Source organism: Manacus candei, unplaced genomic scaffold (assembly GCF_025592945.1).
Source record: "Manacus candei isolate 608988 ecotype Guabito, Panama unplaced genomic scaffold, ASM2559294v1 h1tg000065l, whole genome shotgun sequence".
NCBI classification, from domain to species: Eukaryota; Metazoa; Chordata; class Aves; order Passeriformes; family Pipridae; genus Manacus; species Manacus candei.
In genome coordinates, this window is record NW_026138113.1 from 4300501 (window position 1) to 4313870 (window position 13370).

A 13370-nucleotide genomic window follows, 5' to 3' on the forward strand; every position below is an offset into this window, starting at 1 on the left:
CTCTGATGGAATGATCATCGCTTGTATTTTTTGCTCCTCCCAAAGTTGACTGTAAACCTTCCCCCCCCAAATTCAGAGGGAACAGGACCAATCCCATCATTCTCAAAAACAGCAAAGTGCTGTTTGACCAGGCCTGAGCTCGAGGAGGAAAAAACTACAACTACATTCGGTGTCTGAAGGTGCATCTTTTAAATTGCATCAGCTGAGAAGGTGTTTTTGTTCTTGAAAGGAAATAGTTTCCACATGAGCAAGAAATGCCTCTGATTCTGCATATTCTTAAGTGCTTTATTCATTGCAATTTCTTATTCCGACTTTTCACACAAAATAAGCTTTGTTCAAAATAAGCAAAACGTAAATGATTATTTTCTTGCAAATTTCTTTCAAAAAACCTTAAGGTGCTCCTTAGATACTCCTCATATCTGCAGAGAAAATGTAATATTTTCCAACATAGATGCTAATGTCCCTTCTGAACATGGAAGATGTTTAATTTATTTTTTTTTTCTATTAATACAATGCTACATTTGCCAAACTGGTAATTTTCAGTTCTTACTCCCTCAGGAATTTGCTCTTTCATGAAATTGTTTCTTGTGTTCATTGTACATATTCCCGAACTGCAAGTTCTTTCAGGGTAAATACCCGTACGGGATCTTTCTTTGCCTTCCATTCTTCCAGTTTTTCTTGCAGAGACAGGAAATCCTTGCCAAGTTCATAGGCCAGAGTGATCATCGTTTCTAACAATGGGATATAATACCTGTGGCTGGAATGCACACGAAGGCGTGACAGAGCTTTTTCTCCATATTCAAAGGCACTTGCTGGGTTTTCCAGGTCCTTGTGGCACACCATGATAGCACAGAGAGTAGGGACAATTGAGACAGGGTTGCCTCTTGTCAGCCTTTCCTGCAGACCGATGACTTCCAAAAGGATTTCCAAAGCTTTGGGGTACTGGCCACCCCTTAAGCAACCATACGCTTCCTGAAGCTCTGGCCTTGTTAAAAAGTCAATAAATTTTTTTGATCTTCGGACACATTTCATAGAATATAGAAGTCTCAGGTAGTCCTTGAAGGCTAATTTTCTCTCATTGATTATTTCTTCTGTGAAGTTCCCTGTTAGAGTTTTTTTGGGAAAGGTCACATCTTCCATTTCTTCACTAAATTCCTCCAGCAGATTTCTGTGCAGTTTCTCAAAATCTGAATAACGCCGTTCAATTACAGACTTGTTGCTGTCAAAACTCCCTGTTTGCAGAATGATGATTTTATACATCTAAACACAATCAAAAAGAAAAATAAACATGAGAAGGACCATTCTAGCCCTACCGCAGTCACATTTTTTCTGTTACTGCTTTGAAAAGACTTTGTGCCTGTATATTTCTCCAGCTAAAACATTCCTGCACCAATTTTGTGTGTGTAGTCTTGTATCCTCCTATGGTTTATGGCAGTGCTGCTGAATCACGTGCTGTCTGGGATTATGATGCATGCTCAGCGTAGGCCTGAAAAATCTGCAACCATCAAATTAATAATTCCCACCACCTGCTGTTCTGTAGTTTTGTCACCAGACTTACCCTTAGCATGCAAATAAGCTGTAGATAGTGCACTAACAGATTCCATCCTGCAAGGTGCTGGGAAAGGCAAACTAGCAGCAGACTGAGGCACATAAAAACACTTACAAAGCATTTCTGTAGCTGTACTTTGTTTATAACAAATCCATGGCTGCTACAATCAATCATCTTCAGTAAACTGAATGGATTTCCCAGACTTAATATTGAATGTAATCTATTTTACATTGGTCATAATATTCAGAAATGTTGTTTGTAAGAGATATTACTAGGGATTCGGGGGTGTTATTAATCCTGTGAAAGAAGAGGGAGTATTTGGTAACATATTTGGTATGTGCAAAAATAAGATGGAGCAACTCCAAAGCCTTTCCCCCCCTCTAAATCATTGCCCTCTATTCAAACTTACTTGGCATGTAAATAATACAAAAAAAATTGACATTTCTACAACAATCTGTTTGCTATCTAAATTCCTTCACTAATAGCTAACAGCAATGCTGCCCCCACAGTAACTCAGGAGTATGTCTTCCTCAGCTCTTCACTAGCCTCAAAATGGTTATAATAAATGTGATATTAGGAAAAAAGCTGCAAAAAAATTTGTGTGTTATGTGTTGTACAAATAGATTCTTTTCTGGATCTGATCAAAGCACAGTGATGTTGAGGAAGGGCCAAATCCCTAACGTGTGTAAACCAGTGAAGCTGCACTGAGGCCAGCTTAACTGTGGCACCACACACCAGCTAAGGACACAGACTGTGGGCCTTTTACATGTCTGTGTTCATATTCAGCTTCACCCTGTTCCCATTGATTTATACAGGAGCTGGACAGGTTTTACTCATGCCAGTTGTTTTCTTTGTTGCTCTGAAGGGTGCAAATCAGCACTCGTTCTAGTGTCTCTCTGATTCTCTTCCTTGTTTTTCCTTAAAGAGAAATTCTCTTTTAATCTTCATAAATGATCTTTATAGGCGCCTCTTGAAAGGTTTCTAAATTTGAGCTGACTTCTCTGATCTCTTTTCATTTGTAAGCACTGTGACATTTTCCTATACTTTGTCCTGCTCCCTGCTGAAAAGTGTATATATGCCTGATGCATTCTAAAACAATCATAAGAGCAATTTTTTTAAGTTGTCATTTTATCAAGGGCAGCTAAGTCAATAATTTACAAGTACTTGGGGTTTTTTATTTGAGGAGTGTGCGTGAAAAAGGCACGAAATACCATTTAATTTGACTGTCATTCAAATTGGCTCAATTTTTTTCTAATGTAAATCTTTTTGCCTAGGCATGTAACTTATAACTAACTTTAACTAATTGCACATAAGCTGAGAGATACTCTTGTTCTCACACAGTTATACTAAAATAATTTTGAACTATTCAGCAAGCTGGATACCACTGAGTATGCAATAACAGCAGCAATAAGTAGGTTTGTATGGCATGAACTAAGTAGGTGTGTATATAGAATGCAAAAAGATCTTAGGCCAGTCTGCAAAACATTTACCTGCTCCGAATTCTACCAAGCTGGATGACCCAGTATGAGCAATGCTAGAATGATTCTTGGCATTTTTCATCTCAGAGGTCGTAGCAACAAAGGAAATCATCCCTGTCTGAATTTCACAGGAGTAGACTCACTCTAGATCAGTCTTTCTGAAGGCCAGGAGCAGCATCAGAAATAAAAGCCCAGTGTCAGCACTACAAGTAAAGATACAAAAATCCAACCTATTCTGTTGTTCCTACCCATGATGCCCATGTTTCATTTAAAAAATATGACAGAAATATGCCACCTAAGGGAGCTCTAGGTAGGGAAGGGGAACGATCTCAAGTGATGTAGCTGGAGGATGTCTTAGGCTTTTTCAACATCAAAGACTTTTGCACTTGTGTTAACAGAAACCTCTCATGTGGAAGTTATACAAATGCACTGCAGCTGCTACAGCAGGCTAGCTCAGTGGAAGTGTAACTATACAGATATTTTTTTACTTGTGTGAATTTCCTTAATGTTGACAAAACTCTGGGTGTTAGGGATACCAAAGCTACTAATTTAGTTGTTATTACTTCTCCACTGATGCAGATTTTGTGAATTGACTATCACAGGGTTTTTTAAGAGGCAGATTCCACCAGCTATGCCCATGCAATCAGTGAGCTTCTACACCGTATGATCGTGGCTTGCAAAACTTGGCCCTCGGTAAGGCTTTCATGTAGTGAGACATGCTGTGTGCTCTGCAGACCCCTGTAGAGTGAAGAAAAATTAATGATCTTCTTACATATTCATTTCTTAGCTTACCACATATTTAGACAAGTGGTGCTCTACAATTCTGGTTGATGGGATCTCAAAAAGGAGTTTGACTTGTCTGCACTGGCTTTTTTCGTTCCTCCAGTATTCCTGAAGCTCCTTAGTGGTCATCGAAGAGTGGGGACTTAGGGTTGCATTGGAATCTAAAAATAATATATTTAATATTTCAGGTTATATCCTTTGCATTTGGAAAGAAAGCTCTTATGCATTTATTGTGAAAGGACAGCCTAGATTTTTTTGTTGCTGTAACAGCAAGAACTAAAGACTGATAAAATAAGTGATTTCACTGATAGTAATGACAGGTCCAGATGCTTTGAGGAAAGTTACTGGGTCTAAAATTTTGAAAGACACCAATTCATCTGCAGAATACAAAGTTGTAGAAAAAGTAGTGCCAAAAAGTATTGTATGTGAAGGGTGTAACCTCAGGCACAGTCTGAGCACAAGATTTTGTTCCCCATCCCAGAGGCAGCCCGAAGAAACATCAACAGTCTTCAGAGTCAGATGTTTCTCCAGGCTTCTTTGTTGCTCAAAGGAGGAGTTAACACAATGCAGCTGCAAATTCAGACATATTTTCAAATACTGACCCTATTCAAATATGGGGTTTGTGCAGTAATAGGCAAAAGCTGAGAAAACATGAATATCCTAACCTCAAAGCTGGATAACCAGCTCAACTGGAGGAATTTTTGCATCCTCGTTTTCTTTTGTAGCTGATGACACAGTTCAGCTGCAAATATTTTATATACCTCCTCCTTTTCCCTTCTCTCTCTTCCCACACTCACATACAGACACACACATACATATGTATACATATGCATATATAAAAATATAGGACAGCTGGTTGAAGAGTTTGCTTACAGGAGAATTTGATGTAGCATTTCAAAAAGGTGATTTCTCTGTCTTTGAAATCTACTGACAACAGTTTTCATCAGGTGGCATATAGGCTAGCAAAGTGGATAAAAGAAGTGGAATATTTGTATTTCAGTGGGCACACTGTCAAGGCAGTCAGCTGAAGTCAGTCTGCAATGTATGTAGCATTCTGACAATGGAGGTGAATGAGCACAAATGAAGGGTAAGAGATCAGCTTGATGCAGAAATAGACTTGTAAAGGCATCATAGTACTCCTGCTTTTACATTTTCTCAATCAATTGGCCATACAGTTTCAATTATCAAGGCCTTTTGGGTTTGGCTTGATCTCTACAAAGCAAATATTTCCTAAGAGAGATGGTTTTTATGACATCCTTGCAGGATGAAAAATCTTGATGAGATTATATATATTTTGAATTATACGTAACATTTTATTTAATAACAGATGACAGCAATCTTGGGCATAGTAAATGTTCAATGCTGTCTCTTTAAAGGCATGTGAGAGCCGCCTGCTTGAGATAAACTTCAATCTTGGTATCTTTGCTGATACTGTCATGAAGTTCAGATTTTGTGATGCACAGAAGGTGCACTCCTGGGACAGGCCATCTGATGATCACTGATTTCATTCCTGGTGTGTAAATCAAATCTGTAATGCATTTTAGGTACAAACAATTTAAAAGGAAAACTGTGTGTGAACACACTTGGATATGCATCTGTTTCACTCTTGCTACATTCTTATTACAAGTCTAAGCAAGGCTTATTTTCAGTGCAGTGTAGCAGTATAATTTTGAACTGCTGCTGCAATTAATAAGAAAAGGTTTTTATATAAAAGATTAATGGCATAAATAGCTAGACGAAAAATAAAATTAGAAGATAGCATCAACCTTTCAAGTCATCTTTTTCTGGGTTTTCTTTTCTCAGTTGACACGAAATTTCAGCTTTGGGTTGATTTTCTTCTTTATCAGCTGGGTTTGTGGTAGAAAATGTAGTAATTCTGCTTACAGCTTCCAACAATTCCCTTTCTGCTGTGCAGTGTGAATCTTGGTCCATTGCAAGCTCTCGCTGAAAGATTACAAAACCCACGATATTTCTTAGTACAACGCCTTTAGAGGATCCAGTTTGGTAATCTTTTTTATTACTTACTCGTTCTTCTCTGTGAACTTGTATCAGTGCAACTGTAGTTTCGTAAAAGCTAAAGTAAAAACCAGAAATATCTACACAGCTACCAGTGCAGAACCATTCCTATTACTGTTACTGCTGAAAGTGCTCAGATGTTTTTTTCTGACAGGTTAAAAACAAACAGGAAAACCATAAGAAGTTATGTTGAATAAGATTAGGCAGGGAAATCAATTCTTACCTATGAGAATCTGGTCATGAACTTCAGTGTGGGCAGATTTTTTCCTCCCTGTATTTTGCCCTCAAGCTTGCAAGTATGAGTTCAGATAAACTAAAATCTTGGAGATAATTAGTATAACTAGCAGCCTGGCTCTCTTACACTGCTAGAATATGCTGTTCTCAAGACTCAAAAACTTGCCATCTGTTCTTAATAACAACCTGTAGGGCAAAATGGAGTGATATCTAAAATAGTATAATGTTTTTATCATATTTCACAGTTTCAGGTTGCCTCCAGGGACTTGTCTCTGTACTATGAGAACAAAACAAGTGAATTTGACAATGGTTCAGTGTAAGGATAACTGAATTTACTAATTATTGTATAAAAGCATTCTCCCTTTACTAGTCCTCTTACCGTACATACTGTACTGCAGTAGATCTGTATGCCTGTTCTGTTAGGACCAGTATTTTACCATGCACTGATAAAATGCCTAACACAATATGCTCCTACTACACAGACCAGAGTGACCATTCTGCCACATAAATGTCTCCCCAGGATGTTGTTTGGTTTTTTTAAAAAAACAACCAACTGAAAAAAGAAAATCAAACCCAAAACCTACCTGTTACCACACTGTGTTATACTAGCAGTTGGACAAGTTCTAAGAACATCCTAACAGCTTTGCCAGGGTGCTGTGTTCAGTTAGTTATCATGAGTGAAGTTTTGCTCACAGTTCAGCCAGTAGGTGAAAATCAAATAACAGAACAATATAGTTTTAAAAAGCCATGCAGTGGTTATTAAATAATGGGAGAGTTTAGGAGAGGGATGTTACTACATATCATTTTGCCTCCAATTGCCAACCACCCAGTTATGCAATGCAGGATATAGAGGTGAGGAAACTCCTTCAGCAGTCCTATTGATTTCTGGCAAGCTCCAAGGCTATAAAAGGAAAAGAAATTGCTTTCCCCGCTGGAAATGAAAGGGCAAACCACTTTCCCCTAACAGAAACCTTTCCTTTGCCTGGCTTGGATAAACAAATACATAAATGTGGTCATCCTCCTTAATAAAAGCATCATGGAAGCTCCTGTTTTCGGACTTCAGACTCGGAATGAAAAGTTCTCACTGTTATTTGAGTCCTCCTTATGATCTGCTTTTTGAGCATGAAGAGTAGCCACTTATTGTCTAACTGCTCAGTCTTTTGAAAATCACAACAGTTCATCCCAAGAGCATATATAGTAGATTAAATGAGGAATCTGAAAATGGCCAAACAAATTTAAATGACAACTTTTTTCTTGGTCGTAAGCTGGGATAACTTTATAAGCAAAATTGTATTTACATTTTTAAAAAAATCTTTACATATGTATAGCTTTATATACCTAACATATGCATATATGTGAGTGTGTATTTATACATATAGATGCTACTTAAAAACATGATCCACCAGAGAAGCACAACGCACTTCTTAACAGAAGAATGCAGAATTGGACATTATGATACACAAGTCTTCTGCCTTTTTATGTGCCTTGAAAACATGCACTTCATATAAACAGTTTCATTTTCACAGCTAAAAATGATTGCAAGCTCTTTTAAGTAAGCTACTATTTATTTTTACATATTAAAAAAATCCAGAACAATACTAAACCCCTGCAACAAATTACACATTTTTATCTGGAACAGACACTCATCCTGTTCTGTTTCAGGGTAAATGCTGCTCTAGCTCCTTCGCTGAGCTTTAAATAACTAGAAACCAAAGTGCACAAAACACTCACCTGGAAACTGCTGAATTGCTGTTAGTTGTGCCCCATGGATGGTCTGTACAAGGCCACACAAAGCCTGCTTCGCATTTTCGGAATGCAGAAAAACGTGTCTGTGCTTTCTTCTAGCAGGCACGTTCTGTGTCTTGCAAAAAGGAAGGAAGAAGCCTTGATTAAATTAGACTTCCTCGTCCCATTGGCTCACTGGTTCAGTGCTGGCTGATTACGCATGAAATCTGCCCCAAGCAGCCCTTGTGTCTCGCCCACGAGCAGGGCCCAGCACCAGGCAGGTCTGGGAACCCCAGAGTCAGGATTCCATGGGGCTTGGCAGAGGAAAGAGTTCAACAGTAAATGCAATTAACAAAATCAATGAAAAACTTCTCTGCATGGATTTCTGAAGCAAAAAAAAAAAAAAAAAAAAAACACTTATCAAAAGGGAGATTAGGAAAAAAAAGCCAAATATGCAAATGTGCTTATGTGGAAAAATAATGCCCTTTGGGATGTCTTTAAAGTACAGACTTAACATCCAGTTCAGGAAAAAAAAATGCAGGTGGTACCACAGCAAATAGCCTCGTTCTGCATAAACTTGCACTTCCAACAGAAATCCCGATTCCACACAGTGCTTAAACATATGATTAATTTCAAATATCTGCTTAATTAAAGTTCAAGTGGGAGCATTATCATATCTGACATGTCTACTAAACTTGAAATGGGCTTACAAGTGTGCCTAAAATTAATCCTACACTTAATATACGCTTAAATTTGTTGTTGAACTGAGGACAAAGTGAAATAGAATTATGCATTATTAATCCACATGTCCTTTGGTGCAGATGCTTCCTTTTGCAGTTCACTTCACTTTGGAAATTTGCTTTAAGCCCTCAGGATAGCTATTTCTGAGGTAAATAATATGGACATTATCTTTTTAAAGTAATGTAAGTTTCCCCCCTTGCCAAAGCTCAGTCACTGAAAAACCAAGCAATTTTAATGCAGCTCAAATATGGGAGGCAAACATCCAAAGGACCACATGGATCCTGCTCCACACATTCCTTCAGAACAAACAGTTTACAATAATGTAGAACCAGGGCCATAAACTGGTAGTTCTTCTCTTCTGCTCTATTTGCCACATAAAATAATGCCAACTCCAACTTGGACTTTGTGTGAATGTAGAAGTTTTGCCAAAATAGCTGTCAGAATGATGAAAAATCACTCCAATGCAGCTACAACCACACTGGCAAAAGCCCTAGTGTAGATGCCATTGTGTTGGCAGAGTCCTTCAGCCACTTTAGCATGTTCCATGCAGAATATGATTTAAGTTACAACAGAAATCTGTGCTTGCCAATTCAGCTCTAAGGTGTAGCTATACCAGCCAACCCTTTTAAGTGTAGACAAGGCATGTGTTTCTGGCTCTACTCTATTCCTTTAAAGTTAGATTTATGGGTTTGGTTACAATTGTGAGCAAAACCCAAAAGGGATTTCAATGCATTTTGCCCATGCTGACAGTTCACAGATGTATTTAAACTTTGAATTCTGAATCTGTTAATTTATGTGCTGCCAAAAAGCAATGTATTATTTTGTGATGCTTAGTGCTATTGTCTTTCTCTTGTTAAATGCTAAAAGAAAAAAGTACATTTTTCAGTATATTAAGTATGACTTCTCCTTTCAATTATTTCAGAATAAGTAAGTCCTAATCCAGTCAACCTGGATGATTTTAAAAAAAGTGAAATCTGTTATTATGATTGTGGTTGATAGATATGAACTAATTTACAAATCAAAGGTGTTCTACAAGAGTTCTGCCTGTCCTTGTAGAGCCAGCTGTTATGGTCACAGCTGGTTCCTGAACGTGTTCCTCATGCTCAGGAGCTGTGACATCCACAGCAGGTTTAGCAGGCTGCTGCTCCTCATCCTGCTCCCAGGAGCTCGGGTTGGTTCTGAACAGCACCTCGCCCTTCACTGGACCCAGTGTTGTGAGTCTGGCAGCATTTTACTTTCCTAAATGTCTACTTGATTAGCACATGCAAAAACCACTACGGTATACAGTGGTGTTTGTTAGCAGAATGCATAACTAATATTTTTCTTTTTATATTCTCAGCTTCACTTCCAATAGTCAAATACTGTGTAAAGGGTCAAGCAGGTGAAAAGAAAATTTTCACAATGGCAGCAGAGCATTCTGAGAGATGGGTAAGTGCACTTACACCATCCATGTACCTGAATACTCGTAAAACTGTGGTAAATTTTAACAGAAAAGCATGTTCTGTTATAGGGATGGAAAAGGGATCCTCATGCACTGGCTCACATAGAGTTTGTATTCTGTGAAAGTACTGGCTTCATCAGACATAAAGAACACGGTGTTAAAATGCATCTACCAGGGGATATGGAAAAAGAGTGCTCTGCAATAATGTAGGAGTGAGGCAAGGTTAAAATCATAATACTGCACTGCAAAAAAGGTGGTTGTCATAGGAGTTAGGTCCTCCATACCAATTTAAGATGAAAATACTCATTTTAGGAAGAATAACCTGAAAGTTTATGTCCAAAACTTGGCAACTAGACACCAGATGAGCCAGCAGCGTGATGTCATGTTAAGGATGCCTGCCACTATTGAAAGACTGTGCTGGTAGTCAAAAAAACAGAAGAGACTGCTGTAATAGTGTCAAACATTCTGCCTTGATTTATACCCCATTTTGGGCAGTTCCCATTTTTCCAATCAGATAGATTACACAAACCCAGACAGATACAGTATCCAACCATATACTACAAAGCTGGTATCAGCTTGAAAAATTGGGACATAAACCAATGTCTGCTATGAACTGCAGTTTTCTAGCAGATTTTATTGGCATTTTATTATAGGCACAACAAGGTCTTATTCTTGTTAAAGAATGTGGCTGTAATAGCCCTATTACAAAATACTTTTCAGCTTCTGTCCTAAGAAGTACAGCTTCAGGCAACTTCATAGTCTGTGCTGCTTTCCCATCTCAGGCCCCAAACTATGTAACTAAACCTTATTTATTTTACTAAATCATTCATTAGAACTGTAGGTAGTGAGAGAAAGGAAAAAAAAAACAACAAAAAACCAAACACCAAAAACCAGCGGGAAGCAGAAATACCTAACATATTTATCCAAGTCCCTTTTTATCACATAACTAATATTCAGAAAGTGTGGTAATATTGTCTTTGATGCTCCTACAAGAACCTTTCCTCTCTTTTTCTTAAATGCAGCTGGATAAATCCTGACCATTTCCATGTTTGAATTAGCAGAAAACGTTCAGCTGTTTTGCATGAATATTCTGCACTTCTGGGGTGATGCTGTGATAAATGAATACCATACTCCTATCCTGGCTCAGCACAAAATTTTGTACCATGCTATGATATAATATTTAATCACGTAGTGTTGTGTCATTTGAAAGTGGAATTTGTTTACCATACTTCATTATTACAAAACATGTCTCTCTTAACAAGAGTGTGGTTTAAAGAAATCATTCAGTGTTTAATGAAAAATATCTCATGCTGGTGTTACTGACAGGGTTTTCAACATGAAAGAGACGTACCAGGCCCGTTTTACACTGCCAAAGTCCTGTTATCACTTTACAACTCCTTTATACTTCTAAAGGAGTATGAAGGAGCTTTAGAGTAAACACCAGTCTTGGCCTGCCTTTCATCTGTGGTGTGTCAGTGACATGGAGCTGTGTGCAAGCCAGTGGGTCAATGGGATATTAACTTGGGTTAAATGTCACAAGCACTGTTCTGTCTGGAGAATGACAGACCTTCCAAATGGGTCATGCTGGTCATTTTTCCTGATGGATTCATAGAGGGTTAAGTACATAATTACATGGAATACAGGATAATTTTAAATATAGTGAGTTATTAGGAACACTATATGTAGTCATTCCTATCAAGTATTTTGATATTTTCTGCTCATGTTGTGTCTGTCCCCTTTTCTTCTCACATATAATTATGGTGTACTTTGGCTAATACTTATCATCATGTTCCTCATGTGATTTATCTATACCCAAAATGTAAACATAATAAAATCTGGGATAACAGGGTTTATAGCAGACATGCTAATGCATGTTGCAGTAGCATAAAAGGCAGCTCTCCAAGTGGAGGGCTGCAGCAGCTGTGTATAGATAGCCACCTTGAGGATCAGCTGAGCATGGCTGGGGTTACTGGGAGCTCTCCTGCAAAATGAAGAGATGTAAGGCATAAATCTTAGTATATATTTTCAAGATGATTTATTCTTTAAAAATTAAATGAGATTTTGAAATGCACTTCTGCTTGTAAGTGACTAGTGAAATGATTAGTGTGAGCATTTGTTCCATAGTAGATGGACTCTCATGTTTCCTCAGGAGTTTCCAATAAACTCCTGCTGGTGTCTGTGTCCTTTCCATCTGGCACGTGTCCAGACCAATAAAACCCTGTGTCCTGCCTTCCCATCTTCCTAGGAAAAACCTTGGCAGTGACACACAGGGCTTAAGAGCTTAGATTCAAGGCTGCACTAGGTCTGCTTACTGACTGTGTCTCTGGATTCTGGAGAGCTATAGGGAACAGGATTAACTGGAACAGACTTTAGCTAATGTTGAACTGCATATGTTACTAAATTACATAAAAAACATGTATTAAAGGAATGTTACAGGTGCTAAGAAACCAGGAAAGTGTTTCTTTGTATGTCAATATTACTGTAACCACTTTAGGTGCAGGATTATATACTGCATTTTCCAAAGATGACCATTTCTCGCAAGGCAAAACTTCAGAAATATTTTTTAAATGAAATTTAAAAGCATCGGTTTGAAATAACACATTATTTTAAAAAAAAAATTAATTAACAAAATCTTCTCTAAAAACAAATATTGCTTTCTGGAAATGTGTGAATAGTTTGTAAACACAACCGTCCCGCTGATGAACTCCTTTCTATCCCAGAGTTCATTCTGCCATTCACTATTTAAGCAGAGCTCACTATATATGAGCAACAGCGATGCGAAGTGGATGAAACAGCGCAGCGTTCAGGCGACAGTCACAATCAAAAGTAGGTCGGTTAAAGAGGAGCTTCATTTGGCTTTTATTAAATCGAATATTCAGCAGTATTACTTACATTTCTTGAAAGTAAAAATATTTCAAAACTGGGTACTGAAGCCAGGCCAAGCCCGGCATTCAGGAACTCCGCGGCCGCTGCTTCCCCAGCGAGCTCGGAATTATCCCGCGCCTGTAAAGGCTGTGCCGTGGGGAAACCGCACGGCTGAAATCCCTCCCGCCCTCTTCCCCAGCGCGCACGGAAGGCCAATTCATTAATTCAGTCGGCAGTTCCGCGCCCGGCGAGGTTTGTGACCGTACCGGGCCCCGAGGAGCCCCTTCCTCCCGTCCCCACGTGCTGCCGCGCCGGGGAAAGCGAGTCTCGCTCAGGACAGGGAGCTGGACGCAGGACGCGAGTCCTTCCCAAGAAGGGGTGGCGGGGACGGGCCCGCGGACAGCGGAGCCCCGGAGCAGGGGCTGGTCCAGGTCCAGATCCAGGTCCAGGTCCAGGTCCAGGTCCGGCCCCGAGAGACTGGACGGGATGGGCGGGGCCACCCCGACCCCGCGAGTGCCCGCCCCGCCCTCGGGGGCAC

At 39.1% G+C, this 13370-nt stretch overlaps 1 protein-coding gene across 2 annotated transcripts in view; it reads right to left on the minus strand.

Moving 5' to 3' along the window:
• Nucleotides 1-273: 273 nt before the first annotated feature.
• SNX20 (sorting nexin 20) overlaps nt 274-13370 on the minus strand; it is a 258470-nt gene continuing 245373 nt past the window's right edge. Inside the window, exons 1-5 of one of the 2 annotated variants that reach the window (XM_051805900.1) lie at nt 13099-13238; nt 7792-7921; nt 5577-5754; nt 3820-3971; nt 274-1260 (exon numbers count right to left, since the gene is read on the minus strand). In XM_051805900.1, the coding sequence (XP_051661860.1) occupies nt 592-1260; nt 3820-3971; nt 5577-5742 (987 nt within the window). In that variant the 5' untranslated portion in view covers nt 5743-5754; nt 7792-7921; nt 13099-13238 and the 3' untranslated portion in view covers nt 274-591. Of the gene's footprint in view, nt 1261-3819; nt 3972-5576; nt 5755-7791; nt 7922-13098; nt 13239-13370 lie in introns of those variants that run through there. The other variant, XM_051805899.1, reaches the window with a different exon arrangement.